This window comes from Lycium barbarum, chromosome 2 (assembly GCF_019175385.1).
Source record: "Lycium barbarum isolate Lr01 chromosome 2, ASM1917538v2, whole genome shotgun sequence".
Lineage (NCBI taxonomy): Eukaryota > Viridiplantae > Streptophyta > Magnoliopsida > Solanales > Solanaceae > Lycium > Lycium barbarum.
The window spans coordinates 123310866-123335441 of NC_083338.1; the positions used below are offsets into that span (position 1 = coordinate 123310866).

The 24576-nt window shown below is 34.3% G+C and overlaps 3 protein-coding genes across 4 annotated transcripts; 1 reads left to right on the forward strand and 2 right to left on the reverse strand.

The window, feature by feature from the left end:
- Window positions 1-1502: 1502 nt before the first annotated feature.
- LOC132627032 (serine/threonine-protein kinase Nek4-like) lies at window positions 1503-3202 on the reverse strand. 2 transcript variants are annotated; one of them, XR_009577748.1, is made up of 4 exons: window positions 2659-3202; window positions 2486-2552; window positions 1792-2070; window positions 1503-1661 (listed from the first exon to the last, which is right to left on the reverse strand). XR_009577748.1 is itself a non-coding variant. In XM_060342083.1 (3 exons), exons 1-3 carry the CDS (start codon window positions 2742-2744, stop codon window positions 1987-1989), a joined length of 237 nt encoding a protein of 78 aa, XP_060198066.1. In that variant the 5' UTR covers window positions 2745-3198; the 3' UTR covers window positions 1503-1986. The 2 variants fall into 2 exon arrangements, 1 of the variants encoding a protein (XP_060198066.1); XM_060342083.1 differs by having other exon boundaries at window positions 1503-2070; window positions 2659-3198.
- Window positions 3203-7717: 4515 nt separating this feature from the next.
- Window positions 7718-12536, forward strand: LOC132627031 (uncharacterized). Its single transcript, XM_060342082.1, has 4 exons — window positions 7718-7873; window positions 11524-11627; window positions 11718-11865; window positions 12330-12536. Exons 1-4 carry the CDS (start codon window positions 7855-7857, stop codon window positions 12362-12364), a joined length of 306 nt encoding a protein of 101 aa, XP_060198065.1. The 5' UTR covers window positions 7718-7854; the 3' UTR covers window positions 12365-12536.
- Window positions 12537-15778: 3242 nt separating this feature from the next.
- LOC132627030 (photosynthetic NDH subunit of lumenal location 1, chloroplastic) lies at window positions 15779-17552 on the reverse strand. Its single transcript, XM_060342081.1, has 7 exons — window positions 17287-17552; window positions 17110-17193; window positions 16706-16779; window positions 16510-16632; window positions 16323-16394; window positions 16150-16246; window positions 15779-16075 (listed from the first exon to the last, which is right to left on the reverse strand). The coding sequence occupies exons 1-7, from the start codon at window positions 17399-17401 to the stop codon at window positions 15972-15974; spliced, it is 669 nt and encodes a 222-aa protein (XP_060198064.1). The 5' UTR covers window positions 17402-17552; the 3' UTR covers window positions 15779-15971.
- Window positions 17553-24576: the final 7024 nt, after the last annotated feature.

Genomic DNA, 24576 nt, shown 5'->3' on the forward strand with positions numbered 1-24576 from the left:
GCAATGGAACATCGAGTTAGCCCAACCTTTCATCAAGTTGACAATGATGATGAAAGACAATCACCGGAACATCTGATAGGAGATACACAAGCACAACAATCATAAACACAAGATGCACCGCCAAAACTCATACGTAAGCCAACCTCTAAAGTTTAGAATTATATGACTAAAGATAGGGAGAAAGAAATAGTCACATGTAATATATATGCAAAAACATTTCAATTCAAGTGTAGGAACAATAAGGATGGGAGAACGGGTTCACTATCAGGTGGGGAAAGCGAACGGGTTTCGAAGGTATTAAAAAACAATAGACCCACATACCGGAAAACTTTTAGTTACAACAATAAGAAAGACCGTGTAGAGATAGCTAAAATGGTAGCTTATGATGTTTTATCATTTTCCTTTCCTTCGGGGCTGGATTTTGTTACTTATATTCAACGTACTTATAATTTGATGTTTGAATGTATTTCTAGAAGTATTTGTAGAGCGGATATTATTGATTTATATAAAAAGTATATATTTTATTTGCGTCATGTACTTAATTGTTTAAATTGTAATGTTTCCCTTACCGCCGATCTTGATCTTAATGTTAATAAGTTAAATTTTTTTGCTATTACATCATTGGATAGATGAGAGTTGGGTGATGCAAAAAAGAATTATAGCTTATATATATGATAAAGGGAAGGGTCGTCATGACAGTAAATTTTTAGCTAAAGGAATAACAACTACAATAAACTTTTTTAACATTTATAAAAGAACATTTTATATTGCTTTAGATAATGCTTCTAACAACGCATTAGCGGTTGGCCTAATAAAAGAGGAATTAAACCCCCTACTAGAAAAAAAAAAATCCATGTGAGATGTAGCTATCACATTTTAAACTTGATTGTTAAAGATTAGTCTTAAGTTATTTGATGATCCTATTCAAAAGGTTATAGATGCGGTTGCTTTTCTTTTTTGTAATGCCAATAGGACTAAAATTAGAGATTTTAAGATTCTATGTGTGAGTGTTGGTCTTACACCTAAGAAAATTCAAGTTGACGTTGATACTAGGTGGAACTACACTTACATCATGTTGCAACAAGCATATGAATGTAGGGTTCCCATACAAAATACTTACAACAATCACAATGAGGAGATGAGTGAGTGGTTAAGTAATTCTGATTGGGAAGATGTTGTGGAATGTTTAGGACTTTTATAAAAAAATTATAAGGCTACTCTTGTTTTTTCTAGGCAATTCTATTCCTATTCCACGGTTACTAGAATTTTAGCATACTTAGCCTAAATAACAAAAAAGGCATCATAACTATGCAACTCTTTAAGAGGTTCTTAAACATGATAAAAACATGTAATTGTTGTTGAGCTAATTCAATCATGAATACATACCAAGCAGCAAAATGACAACCACGAAAGAAGTCCGCGCCAGTTTGGATTGAATATGACTTTCTCTGTTATTTAGATAAACACTAGTGATACGACAATAGTCATATGAGCTAATTAAATCCATTTAAAACAAATGTTCATTTAACAAATATATGATTATTAAGTAATACAGTCCAATAGAAGTAAGTAAGGTACCTTTGGATCGATGGAGGATAGATCAAAAAAGATATTCAGTACCTGAGGTATATTGTCAAACATCTTTGCTGCATCAAACTACCCTAAATTTTTAAAGAAAAATGCTCAGAACAAAAAGGGAACCAACATGTAGAAATTCTATGAATCCAAAATCCAAGGCCCAAAGAAGGAGCAAGCAAAGAACAAAGTAGTTGTTCAAGATGGAAGACTTACTTTCTCTATAGCCCCTTTTCTTCAATCAATGCATGTACGGAATTGGTTAAAAGAATAACAAATGCCACAGGAATTTCAAGAATAACTACAAAAAATCTGATAATTAACTTCTCCGGGAGTCGGTAGTAATGAATTGACATAGCTACATCCCTAAAACAGCACGGAACTGCATCCATCTCTAAAGGTCGAGACATCTCAGATAACCCAGTCATTCCAAGTAGGCAGTAGAAAATTTCTAAACAGTACTGTAAAGTTCTCCGACAGAGGAGGACATCCAATCTGCCAAAGTAAACTTGGTCATAAAGAAAATAAAAATTGATTCGAGAAAATTTACCTACCTATTCTAAAGAATAGTTGACTGTTTGGATAAAGTAAAAAAAAGTATTTTTAAGCACTTGTTTTTAAAAAGCAAAAAGCTATAATTCCTTAACTTATGGCTCATGTTTAAAAGCCACTTAAAATAAGTCCATCCAAACGGGTTCTAAATTTTGCTGCCAATATCAAAATGTTAACCGAAGCATGGGCAAGCCTAAAAAAGAAATGCACAAATTTCTAAACATAATTTCCTAAATGGTTGATCAAACACCTTAACTCTATAAAATAAACATTTTTGACTTCCCGAAAACTCGAGGAAACAGGCTATAAAGGCAAAACAATAACCAAAATAAAATTGAAAAACAACACAATGTACTACCTCTTGATGAGCAGATCTCCTGCAGTGTTCTGTTTGTCGAGCTAATCGAATCTTTTTTAACACATACCTATTAATTCAACAAACCCGACAAAGAAATTCAAGAAACAAAATCAAAACTTACATCAAATTCAAATCCTTATAAGCATTCAAGTAAAAAAAAAAAAATTACTTACTTCTTTCTTTCTTGCTTGTGATTAACTAAAATAGCAGCATCAAATGCTCCACGCCCAATTTGTTCCATGATCTCATAATGATCCATTTTTTATTCCATTACTTACTAAAACACTCAAACAAATCCAAGAAAAAATATGTAAAAATTTTAAAATCAGTCACAGCATTTTCTTTATCAGTCCAAAAAAAAAAAAAAAAAACACTCTTGAGTACCCATAAGCACCAAACACATAAAGACTGCTTTTTTATTCAAGAATAGGCTTTTGGATATTTGAGAAATCAAATGTAGGAGAACATTTTCATTAGGTGAAAGAAGAAAAGGGGTTGAATCCCTAAATAGTCAAAAGAAACGCCATCACTTATTTTCCCATTCTCTTCACTTATTTTTCCATTCTCTTCAGCTCCTCTTCGCCTTTTTGAAGACATAGCAACTTCAAAAATCTTCAACAGAGAAGTGAAAAAGAGAGAGAAGGACGACAGAGAGAGAAAGGGAAGAAAACAAAATGGGCATGACCAGAAGCTCCTAGATTAGAAGGCATGAATCACCAATTTGCCCTTTAAAATATCTGAAATCATAAATATGCCCTTGTTCATCCTTGTTCGTACCCCAACTCCCGTTTCTAATATAGTAATAATAATAATAATAATAATATAAGTATGGGAGAATAACCAACACAACATTGACTGCTTTGTATCAAAAGCTTTATAAATTATACATGCAATGAATACTTGTATCAAAAGCTATATAACTCGTACACTTTAATCAACTACTTTTTTATCTCACGTGGACATATGTCATAGTACTTAATATTTATTCCCTTCTCATGTATAAACATATGCACTTTAATTTTAATTCTCTGACACATTTATTTCCTCCGGGCACTTTTACTTGTTCACTTTTGACTTTTCACGTTCTTGCTGAATATTTATTCTCTTCTCATGTATAGACGTATGCAGTTCAATTTTAATTCTCCTACACAAGTTTATTTCCTCCGTGCACTTTTACTTGTTCATTTTTTACTTTTCACGTTCTTTAAGAATTAATAAATCCCACGCGGACATATGTTATAGTACTGAATAGTTATTCTCTTCTCATGTATACACGTATGCACTTCAATTTTAATTCTCTGACATATATTTATTTCCTCCGTGCACTTTTACTTGTTCACTTTTGACTTTTCACGTTCTTACTGAATATTTATTCTTTTTTCATGTATACATGTATGCACTTCAATTTTAATTCTATGACAAATATTGATTTCCTCTATGCACTTTTACTTGTTCACTTTTGACTTTTCACGTTCTTTAAGAATTAATAAATGAAGTTCTCCCTCCGTCGCATATTACTTGGCCACATTACTTGACTTTTCACGTTCTTTAAGAATTAATAAATGAAGTACTCCCTTCGTCCTATATTACTTAGCCACATTACTATACTTGACTTTTCACGTTCTTTAAGAATTAATAAATGAAGAACTCCCTTCGTCCCATATTATTTGACTACATTACTAAAAATATATGTCTATTTTTCTATTCTATATTTTTCTTATTATATATAAATGCCCAAGGTGGACGAACACAACAACAATAAGTTGTACAAAAAGCAACTGAAATTGTACTCTAAGTAGGGACTAACATGTGTACATTTCAGAAGTTGAACATTAATACTACCTTTTGTGTGTTTACTTTTTAAATCCCCACGGGTCTGCAGTGTCTTAATTATCCTTTCATTTTCTTCATTTGGCATATACTCCCTCAGTCTTAATTTAAGTGTCTATGTTTGACTAGACACGAAATTTAAGAAATAAAGATAGACTTTCAAATCTTGTGGTTCTAAATTTAAAATGTGTATAATATAAAAAAAAATATCCTTTAAATCTTGTGATTATAAACTTGACATGTAGGATATTTAAATTGTCAACTTACTAAATATGAAAAGAGGCGGATATAACCAAAAAAAGACAATTTTTTTAATAACAAATGCCCGGGGTAGACGAACACGGCAACAATAAGTTGTACAAAAAGCAACTGAAATTGTACTCTAAACCGGGACTAACATGTGTACATTTCAGAAGTTTAACATTAATACTACCTCTTGTGTGTTTACTTTTTAAGCCCCCACGTGTCCTCATTGTCTCAATTGTCCTTTCATTTCCTTCATTTGGCATACACTCCCTCTATCTCAATTTATGCGTCTACGTTTGACTAGACACGGAGTTTAAGAAATAAAGATAGTTTTTTAATGTGTATAACATAATAAAATATCATTTGAATCTTGTGATTATAAATTTGACATGTAGGATATTTGAATTGTCAACTTACTAAATATAAAAAGAGACGGACCTAACCAAAATAAGATAAATTTTAATAACAATTGAGAAATTAAGAGGAAAAGAAAAAAAATAGAGACTCACTAAGAAGAATCGCAGTATCCTTTGTAAAATATACAAATCATAAAGATTAACTAAATTGAGTAATTTAATTAATTATGTTGGATTTCGTGCATCGCACGGACATAGTTCGCTAGTTTATGCATAAACTCGCAATGTTATCTTGTTCACAAATGTTGCTTTGACTGTCTTTCTGTAGGTTTTTCATGTACTCTTACACGTTTCACCCCTTTTACCCTTAAGACTCTGTACCGCCTCATGTTGATCCCTATGCACATGTCTTAGCTTCCTCTTTTGACAGAAGCGGATCAGCATTTTTATAATATATGTGTATCGCTAAAGAAAAAAGAATGTATTGAATAGGAATTGATTCCTGTCTCTAGGTAAATAATTTAGCATCCAACCAAATATTCTATTTAGCCTTTTTAGAGCATGGGTGTCAGTAGATAATATTAAGCTATAAATTCTCCTATCTTTTGATATTCCTTTCGCAATTTATGTGAAGGTATTTAACTAGACACAAATTTTTTTTAAATGAAAGAAAGATTTTTTAACTTGTGGGCTAAAACAAGCAATAGATATGTGTGGCTATGAAACAAAGAAGTTTGTAGTTAAATTCTTATTAAATATAAAAATATGTCATACTTTTTAGAACTGACTAAAAAAAAAAATTGTTGCATAAATTGGTCTCTGTCTTCTTAATTCGATACCATGTAGTCTTTGCTTCACCTTCAGCTTTCCTTAGCTCGATCCCTTATATTTGAGAATAGGTTTAAAATAGCCTCTAAAGTATTTTCTAAACAATTTAGTCCTTTACTAGTAAACTATGCTCGTGCGATACACGGAGTCCAACATAATTAATTTGGTTAATCTTTATGATTTGTATATTTTGGAAAGGATACTGTGATTCTTCTTAGTAAGTCTCCATATTTTTTTTTCTCTTATTTTCCCCCTTAATTTCTCAATTGTTGTTAATATTTATCTTATTTTGGTTATGTCCGCCTCTTTTTATATTTAGTAAGTTGACAATTCAAATATCCTACATGTCAAGTTTATAATCACAAGATTCAAAGGATATTTTATTATATTATACACATTTTTAATTTAGAACCACAAGATTCAAAAATCTATCTTTATTTCTTAAATTCCGTGTCTAGTCAAACATAGAAACTTAAATTGAGACAGAGGGAGTATATGTCAAATGAAGAAAATGAAAGGACAATTGAGACACTGCGGACATGTGGGGATTTAAAAGGTAAACACACAAGAGGTAGTATTAATGTTAAACTTTTGAAATGTACACATGTTAGTCTCGGCTTAGAGTATAATCTCAGTTATTTTTTGTACAACTTATTGTTGCTGTGTTCGTCCACCTTGGGCGGTTATATATAAAATAAGAAAAATAGAAAATAGAAAAATAGACATATATTTTTAGTAATATGGGACGAAAGAAGTACTTCAGTTATTAATTCTTAAAGAACGTGAAAAGTCAAGTATAGTAATATGGCCAAGTAATATGGGACGAAGGGAGTACTTCATTTATTAATTCTTAAAGAACGTGAAAAGTAAGTAATGTGGCCAAGTTATATGGGACGAAGGGAGTACTTCATTTATTAATTCTTAAAAAACGTGAAAATTCAAAAGTGAACAAGTAAAAGTGTACGGAGGAAATAAATATGTGTCGGAGAATTAAAATTGAAGTGCATACATGTATACATGAGAAGAGAATAAATATTCAGCAAGAACGTGAAAAGTCAAAAGTGAACAAATAAAAGTGCACGGAGGAAATAAATATGTGTCAGAGAATTAAAATTAAAGTGCATACGTGTATACATGAGAAGAGAATAAATATTCAGTACTATGACATATGTCCATGTAGGATTTATTATTTCTTAAAGAAAGTAAAAAGTCAAAAGTGAACAAGTAAAAGTGCACGGAGGAAACAAATATTTGTAGGAGAATAAAAATTGAACTGCATACGTCTATACATGAGAAAAGAATAAATATTCAGCAAAATTGTGAAAAGTCAAAAGTGAACAAGTAAAAGTGCAAAGAGGAAATAAATGGGTCAGAGAATTAAAATTGAAGTGCATACGTCTATACATGAGAAGAGAATAAATATTAAGTACTATGATATATGTCCACGTGGGATAAAAAAATAGTTGGTTAAAGTGTATAAGTTGTATAGCTTTTGATACAAACATTCATTGTGTGTACAATTTATAAAGCTTTTGGTACAATCAGTCAATGCTGTGTTGATTCCTCTTCCACACTTATATATAATAGAAAAGTTTGTTAAAAATTAATATTTTTTGTCTCCTTCAAATATTTAACGATTAAATTTGACAAATACTGTGGAAGAAAAAGAATTAGTTCCCGTGTAGTTTTTTTGGGTTGCTACTTTTGGTCTATTTTTTATGTCAAGTACAGTTTTTCGTGTCGCAATTTCGATGATTTGATGAGACTTTTCTTCAAAATTTTCATCAAATCTAGAGTTCGTTAAATATATGACGGAAACAAAAAGTGTTAACTATTGAGTATTGACAAAACTTAAAAAATCAAAATTGTTCCGAGCAATATTCTAGACGCTATTTTAAACCTACTCCAAAATATTAGAGGCCATTTTTGTCATTTTGTCTAGTTTGATCGAAGACAGAAAACTCGATGACGTGTCAATCTACTATTTGCTGAACTAACGTAGAACGGAGAAAAACACGAGGAAAAGAAAAAGACGTACCACTTAAATAATAAAAGTTAAGCAACGTTGGCAACACTCTGGAATTTTGCAAGAAAGAGCTTCAACAAAACATGGCTTACGTTGAAAGAGGTAAAATTGCGATTATTTATTTATTCAATTTCATCCTTAAGCCCCCTTCTCTTTTTTCCTTATTATTTGTAAACCCTTTACTTGTTGATTGGAATTGCTAAGGATTTCTTTTTTTTTCAAAAGTTTTTGATTTGGTGATTTGTTATCAAGTAAAACAAATTCTGGGGTAGTAAATTATTTGCGTAATTTTTCATATTGAGGGTAAATTTTGATACCCATTTGTTGATTTCATCTGTTGTCTGATATTTTATTATTCATTTTCTTTTTGTTGGTTCTTGATATTGTTGTAATTTAATGAGTATGATTAGTTTAGTTAAAGTTAGGATCTTTTTGCTTAATTAGGCCTTTTTAGATACAAAATCCAAATTCTTAATGTTGTTTTTCCATTGAAATTTTGCAATATTGAACTAAAAAAAAATTAAAAAGACAATCTTGATTTCTAAATGGTTTACCATCTGAGATGAATCTATTATTTCGATTTGTTATTTGTTTTATGGGTTTGGTATAATCTTAGTCGAGCTCGTCGCGGGGGCTTGCCTAGTGCGGGTTATGTCAATTGTGTGGTTTTTGGGGCTATTGCACAGGAGCGGGGATTACCCTGTGCGCATCCGAACGGTAGCAGCTGCGGGTTCCCCTGTCATTAAAATAATAATAATTCTCTGACTTGAGAATTGTTAGAATTAAGGTTTCTAAATGGGTATTGTCATATAATCTAAACAAATCTAAAGAAACCTGTCTGAGGAAGTTTTGTTTTTGATCTAGTAGTAAGTTGTGAACTCGTTCCCATTCCGTGAACCAGAACAATATACATATCAGATAGCATACTGTGCTGATAAATCCTAGGAATAAACTTCATTAGGTCATTGTAAAAGTGCAATCAATGTTGTTAACTTGTTAGTTATGCATAGAGATTTAACTGTATCAAGTTTTTAGTAAAAGGGATTGATCAAAATACTGAGTTTTGTATATTTTTATTTCCACTTCTCCTTTAGGATAAGTAGATATAAACAGCTTAGCCCCCATAAGGCGAGCAGTGTCTCAATAGGCTCATCTACCAGACATGATAGATGAGGATATACCACATTCAATCAAAGTAATATGATGAAAGTTTGAGACGAAAGAAGTTCCGCAAGAGTGCTATGCAGTAGGAAATATGTTTAACAAAGTGAAAGACGATTTTATAAAACAGTTGTTAGACTAGCAATATTGTAAGGGATTGAGACGTATCCACCAGATGAAGATTGTAAACATGTGGATGCTGATATGGATGTGAGGTCATACAGTACACAAGATTAGAAACGATAACATTAGACAGAAAGGGAAAATAGTAGCATAGCGAATAATATGAAAGAATGCCAGATGAGATGGTTTTTGGACTTGCAGTATGTGGATTTTCAAAAGTAGCAGTCTGAGGGTGCGTAATCTGGTGATTGAAGTTGCTTAAAATGGGACAAGGTCAAATTAAACCACTATCGAATTTTTCTCAAAGACCTGCAATCCCTCCATATTGATACAAACTTAACCTAACAGTACAATACAATGGAAGTAAAGTCCCTTATACTATATTAACTAGTAAGAATTATGGCTGGTTGTTGTTGTTGTTTTTGGACACATATTAGGTTTGAATAAGGATAAGTGTGATCTTGATGGCCGTACATTTGGGCTAAGTTGCACGGACTTGCCATTTTGGGTGCCGTTCCCACCCGGGATATGTCGGGTGCGGGGACGGCAAACGTCTGGGATACAGTCAATTACATACGGATACTTTGACCGGAGTTCGTCGACAAATTTGGGGGAAAAATTTGAGATTATGATTTCTCAAAATTAAAAATAAAACAGATTTAAGATAAGGAAAATGACATATACCTTCAATATTATAGTACTTTTATCTCATGTTCTTCATGTTTTAGATAAACCAAGAATACAAGGTTGTGTTGAGGTCGGATGGCAGAGAGAAGCAGTGATATAGATGGAGCGTTTGTTTTCGGCCTTGAATGGCTTTCTCTTTCTATCTTGAGGAAAGAATGAAAGACTGTGAAAGAGACGACCTAGTGGCTTGAAAACTTTGCTCTATAAAAGCTTGAAAAGGAAATTTGGGGAATATGAAGAAGACGACGGCTTACAACTGGAGGAGACATGTAGTCGTGCACAAGCTGAATTAGGACTCTTAAAAGTCTTAATTGTATTAACGTACAAAAATAACCCCTTTATTCTTTATATGTGCTATTTTTATCCCCTTTATTTTCCATTATATGCTACTTGTGACACAAAATTGAAAGACACCTAATTATGTTATTTATAAATGTTTCTTTCTTATACAATATAGGGATAATTTTTAAAATAATTATTAGCATGCCAATTTTTTGATAATTAATTTATATTTTTAAACAAAAGCATGAACATATTTACTGGTTGAACATAATAAAATTGACCCCTTTGTACAACGCATTATTCTTGGAATGTATTTTTTTTTCATATGCCTTTTGTATTTTTTCATATTTACAGCGGAATCCCCGCACCCGTATCCATAACTGGATACGCACCCCCGAATCTTAAAATTTAGATCTTGCCGAATCCGACACTCGAATCTGGTGTTTTATGTGTAAGATCTTGGTCGAAGATATTGACCATCTTCTCCTTCATTGTCGGTAACATCGAGATTGTGGAGGGAAATCTTGTGGTAGTTTAGAATATCTTGGGTTATGCCAAGCACTGTGTAAGATTAATGTTCAGTTGAAATTGCGGTAGGTGGAGAAGATGAAGCGCATGAAATGTTTGCTCCACTAGCTCTCATGTGGGACATTTGGAGTGGAAGAGACATGAGAGCTTTTGAAGATGCTGAGATGAACTTTGTAGAATTGAGGAATAGCCTCTTATCTCTTATTTCCTTTTGGTGCACCTGTCAGTTTCCTTTTTGTATAGGTGATTTGAGTGTCAACAACAACAAGAACATACCCAGTTTGATCCCACGAGTGGGGTGTGAGGAGGGTGGGGTGTACGTAGATGTTACCTCTACCTTGTATGAGGCAGGTAGGCTTTATAGATGATTGGGTGTCGTTCATATGTGGAAAACCATATATTTTTATAGGTTTTCTACTTTTGGTGTACTTCTTGTATGTGGGGCGTCCCATGCCCACATTATTGATAAAATTTATTACTTCATCAAAATAAAAAAAGATACATGTAAAATTTAGAGAAACTTTTGTTATAGAAAACTGCTAACCTTTAAAAAGTAAATTATTTACTACTATGATTTTGAACTGAAATGTGCTCAAATATAGCCAAATGGATATAGAGGATGAATATCGTCTACTCTTAACTAATTTGGGATTGAGACTAGTAAGTTGATCAATTGTGTGGTTATACTTATTCATTTATAACGGTGTTTGAGAGCAACAATGTTTCTGAGCTTTTGGCTGATTCAGTTGACCTTCCTTGGCTTCTTGCTAGAAGAAACTTAAATTTATCTCTGGATCCAAGTCAGTTAGGAAATCATATGTCATGTTCTGTCTCTACCAGTTGGTCTTCTTATAGATAAATGTAGTCTCTGATAGGGAAACATTTAATAGATGAGGTTTTATGTTTGGATACATATACTAACTTGTTATGTAGTGAGAGATCTCTTATCATATAAGCACCTCATTTTGCAGGTGTGGTAAAATCCAAGCGTTCTATATGGCGATTGAAGACTATCACTGATTTCTTTTGGTCCATCATCAACTTCATTAATGTGTTTTTTGTAACTATGTTTTCGGTAATGATGTTCAGTTCCTGGTTAAGAACCACTATATGCTAGAATCATGCTTTTGTAGTCTCGGTATTAATTACTTTAATACCTTCACAGATGGAGAAAACAGATGGCTACAAAAAAGGTTCAGGATCCAGCAAGAAGTGGTATGGTGGCGGTCCTGGAGGTCCTGGAAGTGGTCCATATGGTGGCGGTCCACGTGGGCCACCCCGTGGATTGGATAATGTCCGAGGCATCGACCACAGTATGTTAATTGTTTTCTTCGATCTTTTTGGCGTTTGTTTACTGAAATGTTCTTTGAACTTTTGGAGAAACGTTTGGCAAAACTTCCAAAAAAGTTTTCCCATGAAGAAGGGCTTTAGGGTATTTTTCATAGAAGAACTCTTCTTTCACGCTTCTATTGAGCCGAGGGTCTCTCGGAAACAGCCATTCTACCTTGGTAGGAGTAAGGTCTGCGTACATTCTACTCTCCCCAGACCCCAAGATGTGGGATTTCACTGGGTTGTTGTTGTTGTTGTTGTTGTTGTTAACTCTTCTTTCACGCACAACTTAAACAATTCTTCCAAAAAGTTACCGACTATCCGAACATGTTCTCCACAAATGTTTCCGGAAATATTCTTTCATTATACTTCTTCCTAAGATTGCATCTAGTTATTTGTTTAAAAGAATTTCTGCTGTTATTTAATCCGACCATTTTTCCTACTGCAGGCTCTCTTCCTGCCTGTGGTTCTTGCTGCGGATAAATGCTGCCTATGCCACTTTTGAGAATCTATGGTTTGGGATCTTATTCCATAAATATATGTAGTGAATTGTATGTAGATTTCTGCACTTATGCTTGCATTCAAAACTTGGAAGCGTGTTCTATGTGTCTTTCATCCTAAAAGTTAAACTCAAGATATTTTTCTCTTTTTTGTATTTATGTCTCCGTGCTGTTCTTTTTAATATTTAGTTTCTTAAAAAAAGGATATTGCATCCGAATATTTCTGTTGCTTTGAGCTTGTTGGAGCTTTCTCCCATTTTAGCACCTTCTTCTTGTTGATGCCTAATAATGGACTTTGTAAAGAAGCACATGACTGTTTTCATCACCTTGCTTAAAATTCTGGATGAAGTTGCCAAGTTTCTGTTGTTAATAGGAATTTTTTCTCATTGTAATTTTTTTTAAGACTTAATTATTCATATTAACTATCTTTTTATTTAATTATATTTAGTACCTAATTAACTTTTTTAAATTATAAATGAGCTATATCAAAAATACATACCCAAACACATATATCTTTCTTTTTTCCCAATCATTATCCATTTTAGATTTTTCATTTTTCAAAACGCTAAAAAATCTCTCTCTCCTTCTCTGAACCATCACCACCATGGCCGCGCCGTCACCCTCTCTCTTCTCCCTCCCCCTCTATGCTCACCCCTCTCTCTCTCTCTTTTCACTCTACCCGATGACACAGATCTGGCTGTGTATTGTTGGTGGTAGCGGAGATGACACTGATTTTGAGATAGTGGCGGAGAAGATGACGCGGAGATGGAGAGATTAGGGTTTTATTGGTGATGGAAAAATTAGGGTTTTTTTTTTTGTGGTGATGGTGTCTCAGATTTGAGGTTTTTGTGGTGGTGGTGTCTCAGATTAGGTTTTTGGTGGTGGTAGTATCTCAGATATGGCCGTGTGTATTGTTGGTGGTAGCGGAGATGGCACTGATTTTGAGATGGCGGCGGAGAAGATGACGTAGAGGTGGAGAGATTAGGGTTTTATTGGTCTTGGAAAGATTAGGGTTTTTTGGTGGTGGTGGTGTCTCAGATTTGGGGTTTTATGGTGGTGGTGTCTCAGATTAGGATTTTGGTGGTGGTGGAGAGATTGGGGTTTTTGGTGGTGGTAGTGTCTCAAATCTGGCCGTGTGTATTTGTTAAAAGCCAAATACAAATACATTCAAAATCTACATCTCACAAATATACTGTTTTCGAATATTGTCTTTGTATTTTTTTAGTGTATTTTGTTAATAGCCAAACACATTTTTTTTTTATTAAGCACCGGGTGTCCGGATCTCTTTGAGCCCCGACTAATCCCTGGGGTGAACAGGCCCTCGGCAAGGAGTTTCCCGCAAGTGCACCACGGCTAATTCAGGGTTTTACCCCAGTCCGATGACCTTCAGAAATTATTTGCACCCAGTGAGTTTCGAACTTGAGACTTTGAAAGGGAGCAAACCCTAAGGCTCAAGCCAATTACCACCAGGCCAAGACCTGAGGGTTAGCCAAACACACTATTTTTTTTAATGTATTTGTCATGTATTTGAATTTTTTGTCTTTGTATCTGAATGTTCAAATACACGAAAATTTGAATATATTTGGCTTTCATATGTAGTTGGAATGTACACAATGTATTTGAAATACATCAAAAAAAAAAAAAAAAAAACACTGAAATACATCAAAAACAACAATAAAAAAAATCAGTAAAATACATAAAAAAAAAAACGGAAATACATTATAGCAAAAAAAATAAAAAATCACTGAAATAAATCAAAGCAAAAAAAAAAAATTACTAAAATACATCCAAAAAATATATTAATATCTAATTTAATAGCTTCACCGTTAAAGGCTAAAATTAAGGATTTTTTTTTTTTACTGTGTTCTTATGCATTTATTGGCAACAAATACACGCGAAAGCATACATTATTTTGTTAAAATATAGCTATAAATGATAATATTTAAAAGGATAACTATAAACGGTAGAAAACTACAATAAGGTAGTCATTTGAGTAAGTTTTACTTTTTAATATTCATCAATCAAAAGAAAATTCCCAGAGTTTCTCTCTGGGCCCAACATTATATGAATTGAAATTAGCTGTTTCATATTATTCACATACATTCCAAAAATATGCACTCAAGGATATTGGGATGGGGCTCTCCTCCAGTGCGCCATCCCTCCCATTTAATCCAGTTCTACCCTAGACTTTCATGGACCAGATTCATTTGAGTAATCAAATGTTATTAACTATGGTTCCTTGCTCTTTCTCTTTTCTCCTTACCCGCTAGTTTACAGCAGGGTTGTCTTCGTCCTTCCTAATCCGTCTAAGAAAAAACAAGATGCAACATCACAATTTACGTGTGTAGATTAAAATCCTTAAAAGCTAAAATTTATTAATTTTATTGGAAGTCTGAAGATTTTACAATGAAACATATATGAATAGGGAGAATCTCAAGAAAAAATAAATACAGGGAAAAAGAGAGTGGGATCAAAGGTCCCAATTTTCATTACAACAAGGGGAAAAGAAAAATCCAAGAAACATAGGGATTTCATAAGAAAGACAAATCGTACATCTACCATTTTTCCTTCCCCCCCCCCCCCCCCCCCCCCCCAGTATCCATGAGCCTTTCCTAGATTTTGGATTTGACCCTTATAATTCTAATTTGGAGAAAGTGGGAAACCTCAATTTGAAAACATTGCTATTATGAAGAAGACCCCAAAGCCTTGTTAGAACCCAATTGCTGCCTAACCTAGATTTTGGATTTGACCCTTATAATTCTAAGTATATGAAGTTCACTTTCCTTGTTCGGATCTCTGAGATTTTATATTTCAATTGCACCCTATGGATCTTGTTCTCCTCTTTTTCTTAAAAAAAAAATTAAAGGGAAAAGGTGTTATTGCTTGATCGTGCTGAGAAAAAAATGAAAGAACGAGTGGCTTTTTGATTTGCAATCTGTATGTTGGTGTTATTGTATCGTCTTCGTTGCTGGACAAATGGGTAAGGAGGGAAGAGGAAAAACAAGTAACTATAGTTATTATATTTGGTTAACCAATTGATTCTGGTCATTAATTGAATGAAGGGACACGCGTAAAGTTTTTAGGGTAGAACTGGATGAAATGGAGGGATGGAGTACTGGAGGGGGAGACGGGGATATTGTGTGGTTGACAAAGCATGCCTTCTTTCGGTCGATGGAACATACTATTTAGGTGCATTTAGAAGCAAACTTATCCAAGTTGAACACGAATTAAGAAAATGTTGCAAAGTGGGACATTCTTTACCCTCAGAGAGCACTGCTACTTATATACTATTTAGATACCGTCTAAACTATTGACATATGCAGAAAAGGTGATCATGTTAAAGGTTGTTTTTTGTTGAATAGCGCAATAAAAAATAACATCAAACACTCATGCTTCATTTTGATAATTCCAGTGAAATTCATTTACTTATGCGACCTGTGTTCCGCAAACATTTTTGTAATTTAGTTCGATCGCCTTTGCCTAGACAAGTGTGCGTGTATATATATTTATTCAATTGCAAAAGCATACATAGACAATCCATGACTGCCTGTTTCACAAGACTGTATGATTGGCAGCATTTGAGAGCAATTCTAAATGTCCAGGACCTGAAATGAGTCAGCCACCACTTTAAGTTTGTTACGGAATTTTCTCCATCGCCTTTCATTTGCTCCCACGATTAGTGTGTAGTGTCTCCCTGTACAAAAGTGAACATCTTAAATCCTGTAAAATTGTACGTGATGTAAATCTAGGAGACAGATGACTGCTTACCATTTGCAATTGCTATGGTAGCGAATGCTGCCCGAGAAAAATTTGGAGATGTCAATATATACTCAAAGGTGCAATAGTTTTTCCCGTCCGTAGTTCTCTACATTAATTAGTTTGAAAAAATAACGTGAAAAGTTCCATACGCTGTGTATCTAAATAGTAGAGAAAGATGATACCTCCTTCATTTCCATTATGTTTGCCACCTGATTTGGTGCAGAGTACACATGTTTTACAAGATTGGGCACAACCTTTTGGAATCAAGAGAAAATCAGAAAGAAGAAAATTTGGCAGACAGGTCTTTTTCTTTTTTTCCTCCTCATTAACTATATACATTTATATAGATGAATAGCAGCCAGTAATTACCTCTTCCATTGGCCCCAAATCATGGATATCTGATTTATCAGTTGGTATAAAACTTAGTCGCACATTTTGAAGTTGTAGGTATCTATCCTTAAATGCAGAATCATGACCTCTGAAATCAAATTCCTGTTCTAACAAACCAAGTTAAAGAAGTGTCATTCCAAGAAATTCGATTCTTAGAAACGTTACATTTACATACCCTCCAATCTGACGGATAGTAATATGAATAGCCATCTTGTTTGTCAACAAAGATTTCATAGTTCTCCGGTTTCCCTGCAGACACCATCTGAACTTTATAAAGTGACATTCTCCAAGAAGATAAGGACAATCAAAATTATATATACTCCTTCTGTCACAATTTATATGATATTTTTCGTTTATTGAGAGTCGAATAAGAAAATCTTTGATCGCTATTTATTCGTATGTCGTTTAAATCTTTTAAATTGTTAATTATTATAACTTATATTACTTTTTATGTAGTTTCTATTAGGTAACTTATTTTTCAAAAAACTTAAATATTGTATGTCCGAGTTCACCTTCAAAATAAAGAAGTTTTGACTCTTGTGTATCACATAAATTGGAACGGAGAGAATAAGAGAGTACCTTGTGCAAGAAGGGCACTCGCGGGTAATAAACTCAAAGAAAGAGCTCCTGCTCCCAATAGAAATGGTCTCCTCGTGCAACTTCCTGTAACACATATTAGAAATTTTTTGTTAAATCAACACTAACGTACGGTTGGGAAAAGTTTACCTCAAAAGATAGGATTTTCGATTTTCTTACTCTCTTGATTAGGGGATGTGCTTTCGCATGTGATAATGTTCAATGCAGCATGCCTATTCAAATTGTTGGCTGCTGATGGAAGCCCAAGACTCAGTGAGAGTGAAGTAGCTGCCATTTTTGCAGACAAAAAATCAGTTTATTTTTGCTTCTCATAAAGGTTTATGTTGGATATAGATAATGCCCTCTTTTGACTGGCCCAGAATTAAGCGCATGATGTTTTCTCATGATTATTTTTCTCCTAATAGAATCACTTTTCACGTACGTGTGATTCTTTTTTCTTGCTTTTCGTTTCCTCAACAGGATAAGATGAAAACTAAACGAGAGGATGGGCATATATGCCCCTATTTTTTGTTGATCTTTAATTTTTGTCACTCATAACATTAATACTCCATATGTCCTAATTTCTATGATATTTTTTGCTTCTCGAGATTCAAATTGTACGAATTTTGGTCGATAATTTTAGATGTATTTTTTCACCAAATTGATATGGAAAAAGGTGTAACTTATAAGTAGTACTTTTCATGTAGTTTTCAAATATATAAATTTTAATCTTAAAATATTGAGTTAATCTAATATACAATTTTTCAAAATTTAGTCAAATTGACTCTCGGAAAGAGATAAAAGATCACATTAATTGGGACGGAGGGAGTAACTTTTTCTCATGGCATAAGTTTATATTTATGCATCATAATATTGCACAAGTTATGCCCCAATAAAAGACTTATGCCCCGCTAGCCATAAGTTCAATTGCTACATAGCAAAAACTAAATACCAACCCATTTGAAAAGCAAAAATTAAAGACCAGACAAAAGTGCAATTTTTTCCAGAGGATGACCTTTCTTGCCAAGGTTCAAATGGGCTTCTATTTCTCTTTCACAGAAAAAAAAATAAAAAAATAGACTGTGCTTCATATGTTAGAGCTAAATTTGGGCCAGATTCTGTAGCTTGAACAATGGGGTGCCCAAGATAAAATATGAAATTTTTACATGCTGTAGCTAACGTATAAGAGATATTTAAGTATAATAACTATACTTTAAATATATTACCATACATAGCAACAACTAAATATATATTACCGCTCGTAGCTATATTACGAATTTCAATTCTCATCTCTTCCTCTCTCTTCTCTCTCACCGCTTTCTTCTCCCTCACAGCCGGCTTCCCTCTCTCATCTTCTTCTTCTCCGGCGAGAAAAAGCCGTCATCTCCTTGTTCTTGACTGAGAATCCGTCGTCATCTTCTTCTTCTCCCTCCGCCGGCAATCAATACGTTTCCCTCCGTAATTTTCTGTCGCCGTCATTGATGTTCAGCCAAAAATGCATATATTGAACCATTATTTGCCTCACATTTTAATATTTTTAATCGTCGTTTGAGTATTATTATATTGACTTGTGTTTAATATTATATTTTTATTATATAGGAATAAAGTGAGGTGAAATTAAAAAAAATTTGGAGCAAAATTCAATAAAAAGCTGAAGAAAAAAGGTAAAGAGGACAAAGACGTGCTGAATTTGAAAATAAACGAGAAAAAGAATGGAGACAAGTGGTAGACATCATGATGCCTAATCATTGGCTATTTAGGGTGAAATGATTGACAATTAACCAAGGAAAAGAAGCAACACTTTCTTCACTGCAACGGTGAATCCGGGAAGTTACGCACTGAACAAATTTCGGACAAAAAAAAAAAACTCTCCCAATTCTTTTTGGATTCAGTTATTTTGTTTGGTTTTTTTTCTGAATCTATAAATATTCCATAAGCTATAATTTTTACATGACTTTAGATAGCTTGAACCCTTAGTTCAGAACTTTGGACCTAGAGAGAGCTTAGAGCCGTCCGTGGAGACCGGAGTTACAGAGTTTTACTTTCTCTTCTCTGTATTACTCGTTTTTGACGTTTTTATTAGGATGATTGTTGTTTTTACTCCATGTCTATGTGGAGCTAAACTCTTTAGTTCTAGTGTTTTGGCTCAAACATGAAAGTTGACGTTTGATTATCGTTTATATCTATTGATTTTCCGTCTTTGGGTTATTTATTTATTCTTGATCTTAATTGTTTGATTATTTGACGAAATAGTTAGACACTATCTGTTGCGTATAAATTGAACTAGGGATAGGGAATTTGCATGAGTAATAAGATAAATAGAGTTTGTTCGATTAATCGTTTCGCGAATGAGGATAGGAATAAATCCTTTAGCCTTGCTTAGTTGAATACGGAGAAGTAAATGCGTTTTTGTTACCTCTGGCAACCATAGGAATATAGGCGTTATAGTAGCATCTACAGGCTTGTAAGCAACTCAGAAGATACTCATAAAATTAACATCAAACGTCAACTAGTAACCCATTGGTAGAACGATTTGAAGACTCAACTGGATTGTTAGTGGTCATAGCCCTAGAAACTATCTATTCTCCGATAAAAATCCGCTCTTTCTTGGTTGAAGTTCATTATTTGTTTTATTTTATTTTTAGTTAGTTAATAATTATATCTTGAGATTTTACTTCTTGTGTAGATAATTAGTATCGTTTAATTTAGTAAATAGCTAATCATAAGTCCCTGTGGGTACGATATCTGGACTTAACAATCCTATATTACTTGTACGACCACGTATACTTACGTGTGTGTTTGGGAGCAACAAGTTTTTGGCGCCATTCCCAAATAAACCAAAGTTTATGGTGTTAGCTAATGTTTGCAACGACTAACTCTATGATTAAAACGAAGAACGAATGAACCTTAACAACTCATTATGCGTATATCAATCATAATCCGCAATCACAAAACACCCATCCTTGGGTTCACAACCTTAGTAAAGGTGTTTAGTTACTCATGGTAACGAATAAATAATAAAGATTGAAGATTGCATAATTGAACTTGTTATTGAAACTTACGAATAAAACTGAAAGTTAAACGAATGTGATTGTCTGGAAAACCTTGAAAAATTCTAAGAACAATATTGTCCCAACACAAGTCTAAAAATAACAACTTGTCTGAAAAATAAAACTCTATCAGGTATTTATACAAGTCAAATTCGGAATAATTAATCCCAATCTAGTTTCAGGTCAGCCTGCAAGTCGAGGGACCGTCTTTGCACTTTGACGGTACCGTCGACATGTTGACGGTGCATATTTACGATCTGATGACACAAATCAAGCTACAAAATCTCAATCGTCAATGTACATCGATGGACTGTCGAACATGTTGACGGTGCATATTGACGGTCTGACATTTCTCTCTTTTTCTGCAGAATGCATATTGACGGTGTGAATCGACGGACCGTCGAACACGTTGACGGTCCGTCAATCTGTAAGCACTGCATATCGTCAACCTTCTTGAGCTGCAGGACTTTCCTTGCGTATCGACGATCAAGAAGAAGGACCAAGGACATGAAGACAGTCCGTACTTTGTGCAAAACCAGTACTGAACATAAAAAATCCCTCATTTTCACTTGCCTTGCATTCTAACTTAGAAATACCTGCACAATACACTAAACACATCAAACTAACACAAACTTACTCGAAAACAAGTAAAACTTAGAGTTAAAAAGCATTAGAGGTGCCATAATTTCATGGCACATCAGTCGTCAACACCTTCGGCGGTTTCAAATATGGTCGTCATGAGTTGAAGGATGTGCGATGCAAATATGGATTTCTTTTGCCATTGTTGACTTCTTGGACCCCAAGGAACCCTGATAGAATATATTGTAGTTGTCTATATTATGGTGTAAGTGAAATTTATTTCAAAAATTGAACTTTGAAGAAGTGAATTTGCCTTTCAAATATTGAACTTTGAAGAGTTGAAAAGACTGAATTGTTTTATTGATTTTATTACGTTTTAGGGTGCTAGATCATGTGATTTTTATCTTTGGAAGGATGCTGACATTGATCCAAGATCCAAATTTGTTATTCTTAAATTGGTGGGAAGAATTGATGAACTTGAAGCATCATTAGAGGCTTTTGTAAAAGATGATTACAAGCCTTCTCCGTCAACAAACTCCGTGGAAAGCAAAATTGATATGAACAACATAGAAATTCAACTAGAAAATTTTGGAGAAGACATTAAGAAGATGAAGGAAAAAGAGAAAAAATGAAGAGCAAGTTGGCTAAGTCCAAGAAAAGGGAGAGAGTTCTTTTGATTTCGTTATTGTGTATTTGTATTGTAGTAGTAAGTTTTCTATTTCAAAACTTTTTTTAGAGGTGTTTCAATGAAGTTGCCCTAAGCTCTTATTGTAGTTTGGCATGTCGTTAGGGGTTATTTTGTAGTAGTAAGTTTTGGTACTTTTGGCATATTGTTAGCGGGGTTGCACTTGTTAGTGTTGTAAACAACTTATTAGTGTTGGCATTTTGTGGAATGAATTGGCAATGTTGGTTGTAATGTTGTTGTTGTGCAATTCTTAGTCTTGTGCAATTGCTTTGCAAAATTAGTAAGTATAAGGCATAAAACAATAACAATTCATTTAACATTGAAAGAACTTTCATTAATCGAAGGCATAAAACATGAAAAGAAATAAAGAGACCTATTCTGTCACGACCCAACCCCGTGGGCCGCGACCAGTGCCCGAGCTGGGCACCTATACGTACCCGATACCCCAAATTAGCATATTAACAGAATAATAATATAATAATAATATTAGTGATCGCTACAGAATTTAGCAGAAAAACAGACTTGGCACACATAGGCCGATAAGGCCATCACAGAACAGAATATCCCAAACATATGTACAGAACCCACACAGATGTATCCACAGACCTCTACAGAACATATCATAATCATAAGACGGGACAGGGCCCCGTCATACCCTGAACAAAGTACATATCCAGATAGCAGTGACAGACTGTACCAAAAGATGGGCTTTGTAGAAGAGAGCGCCCCAAATAGCAGAAATAGGATCCTAAACGTGTGGATCAGCGAACCTGTCGTCAGTACCTGCGCGGCATGAAAACGCAGCCCCCGAAGAAAGGGGGTCAGTACGAAATATGTACTGAATATGTAAAGCGGAATCACAGAAGTCAAATCATAATGGTTACAGAAAATGAGTACAGAATCCAGAGTGTCAAATGCATATTTCCAAAACAGACAGAATGCGTACAGAAACATATGTCATGTCATATCATATCATATCCGGTCCCTGCCACGAGACTCGGCAGACAGAATGTGGCCACCCTCCCGACGCTGGTGCCACTATACAGAGGAATCAGAAAAAGGGGCGTGGCCCCGTATCATATAATGTCATATCAAAATGGCCATAACAGATCAGAACAGAATAGGCGGACATGGCACATCATACTCCACAGACCCATGTACGCGTATACCTGCCCCCTCACATCGGGACGCGGCGAACAATGCAGAGAATTACGCTTGACAACATATCCTGGCCCGGGCTCAGTGTGGGAAACATTGGGACATCCACGAGTGGAGTAGTGAGAGACTAATGCAATTTAAAAATATAATAAATGTTTTCAAAGACTCGATGAAGCGTATCGAAGACAAACAAATCCAATGGGATCGGACGGAATCATAATAAATGTATTTCGGATATCATAATAAATTACAGAAGTATAACTTTCCCGAAGTCATTCCGAGTGTCAAAATAATTTATAATATTTAACAGAATATTTAAAATAATATTCGTTAAGCGATTAGTAGGGTAATTAAAACATTTCTTTCAAAAATCGCTTAAAAAGGAAGCTTTAACACATTAGGGGCAAAACCGTAAATAGCGGGCCCGCCTTGGGACAAACAAGGCGGCGGGCTCAAATTGTGCCCTCTAAGCATATAGTATCACCTAAAAAGGTTATACAAACATTCTATGACTTTCTGAATAATTTAGAGCAAAATTGCATAATTTCAGAAAAAGCGTATCAAAATGGTTCAATTCTACTGAAGGAAAAACTGAAATTTTGTCTTGCGGATTCCGAGGGCCAAGAGGTCCTTCGAGGCCCGGATCCGACCCTAACACACTAGGGGCATGCCAAGGGAAGAATTGGGGTTGCTTTACATACCTTTCGCGCTCCTTAAGCCTTTCCAAACTCACTTCCCGTTTCGTCGAAAAACTGCAATTGGTCAAGTTTACCAATTGTGAATTATTAATGCCATTATTTCAACTTTAAGCATATTTGGCTACCGAAATTTCGGCAGCACTTCCCCTATACATATGACACCCCGAGAATTCAACTCGGCTATAAATCATCAACAACAACCCAAACGACAACAACAATATCAACAATGAACATTAAAAACACAAATATCCTTCAACTAGTCATTTTTCTCACAAGTTGACATAATCTTCAATTCAACCCAACTTTCAACTAAGATCAATAATTTCATATTCAACAACCATCATGATCATCACCATATAGTTCTAGAAACATTTCATATCGTTTTCCTTAAGATATACACTCGATATACATGATATACAATCTTTCGCCAAAATCATAACTTATGCAAAACATCAAATCTTTGGCATACAACTTCATAACAAGTTTCCAACTTCCAAATTCATCAACCATAATCATAATTCACATCTTAACAACTTCATTTCCATAATATCACAAAATTATTCTAAAGTGACATAATCATCTACATTCCAACTTCAACCAAAATTCATTCAACTTTCATTCCCAATATAATTTCCATCATAACCACAACTAGAATGCAACATAAAATTCAACTCATATATGTATACAACATATATACACCCATGGCTACATATATATATACATACCCACTTTGCAAACTTCCTTATTTCCATAATTTCTACTCATTTCCACATACCACAACATAAACAAACCTTCATAACATAAGAAAAAGGAATTGATTCTTACCTTTTTCTACAAACTTCTTCACTTGAACAAGTTGTCAACTTGAAGAAATAAGTGCTCCTTCTTCCAAAACAATTACACCAAGTTGTAGAGGACACTTAATTTAGTAGGAATTCAACAAGAAAATAATTTTAGAGGCAAGATTTTGAGGGGTGATTTTTCTATGGCCAAACCCGAAATGCCCTCTTTTTGTTCTTGTTTTTCTCTTGTTTTTCCTCCTATTCTTTCTCTTGAAAGTTCTATGGAATTTGGATGCTTAAGTGGTCTTTTATTCATTGACCACATGACTTAATTCCATGGGCTTGGATCCTTTTTATGGACCATGGCCGAATGGCTCCTCACTTGGGCCTGATTTTTTTTTTTTTCATTTTTTTGGGCCAACTCGGTTGGTCCCGAGTTGGGCCTAGCCCACTGACCTTTCGACCTTAAAACGTTCATATCTCCTTGTACCGACGTCACCTGGGAACCCACGACCTAT

What these genes read in the sequence shown, in the direction of transcription:
- LOC132627031 (XM_060342082.1), top strand. An exon ending in TTTTTGTAACTATGTTTTCG is followed by an intron (nt 11,628 to 11,717) that starts GTAATGATGTTC and finishes ATACCTTCACAG; the next exon opens with ATGGAGAAAACAGATGGCTA. An exon ending in TGTCCGAGGCATCGACCACA is followed by an intron (nt 11,866 to 12,329) that starts GTATGTTAATTG and finishes TTCCTACTGCAG; the next exon opens with GCTCTCTTCCTGCCTGTGGT.
- LOC132627032 (XM_060342083.1), bottom strand. Translation starts at nt 2,744, where the DNA reads ATGGATCATTATGAGATCATGGAACAAATTGGGCGTGGAGCATTTGAT. An exon ending in CACAAGCAAGAAAGAAAGAA is followed by an intron (nt 2,553 to 2,658) that starts GTAAGTAATTTT and finishes TTGAATTAATAG; the next exon opens with GTATGTGTTAAAAAAGATTC. An exon ending in GGAGATCTGCTCATCAAGAG is followed by an intron (nt 2,071 to 2,485) that starts GTAGTACATTGT and finishes TTACTTTGGCAG; the next exon opens with ATTGGATGTCCTCCTCTGTC.
- LOC132627030 (XM_060342081.1), bottom strand. Translation starts at nt 17,401, where the DNA reads ATGGCAGCTACTTCACTCTCACTGAGTCTTGGGCTTCCATCAGCAGCC. An exon ending in CACATCCCCTAATCAAGAGA is followed by an intron (nt 17,194 to 17,286) that starts GTAAGAAAATCG and finishes TATGTGTTACAG; the next exon opens with GAAGTTGCACGAGGAGACCA. An exon ending in TACCATAGCAATTGCAAATG is followed by an intron (nt 16,076 to 16,149) that starts GTAAGCAGTCAT and finishes ACTTTTGTACAG; the next exon opens with GGAGACACTACACACTAATC.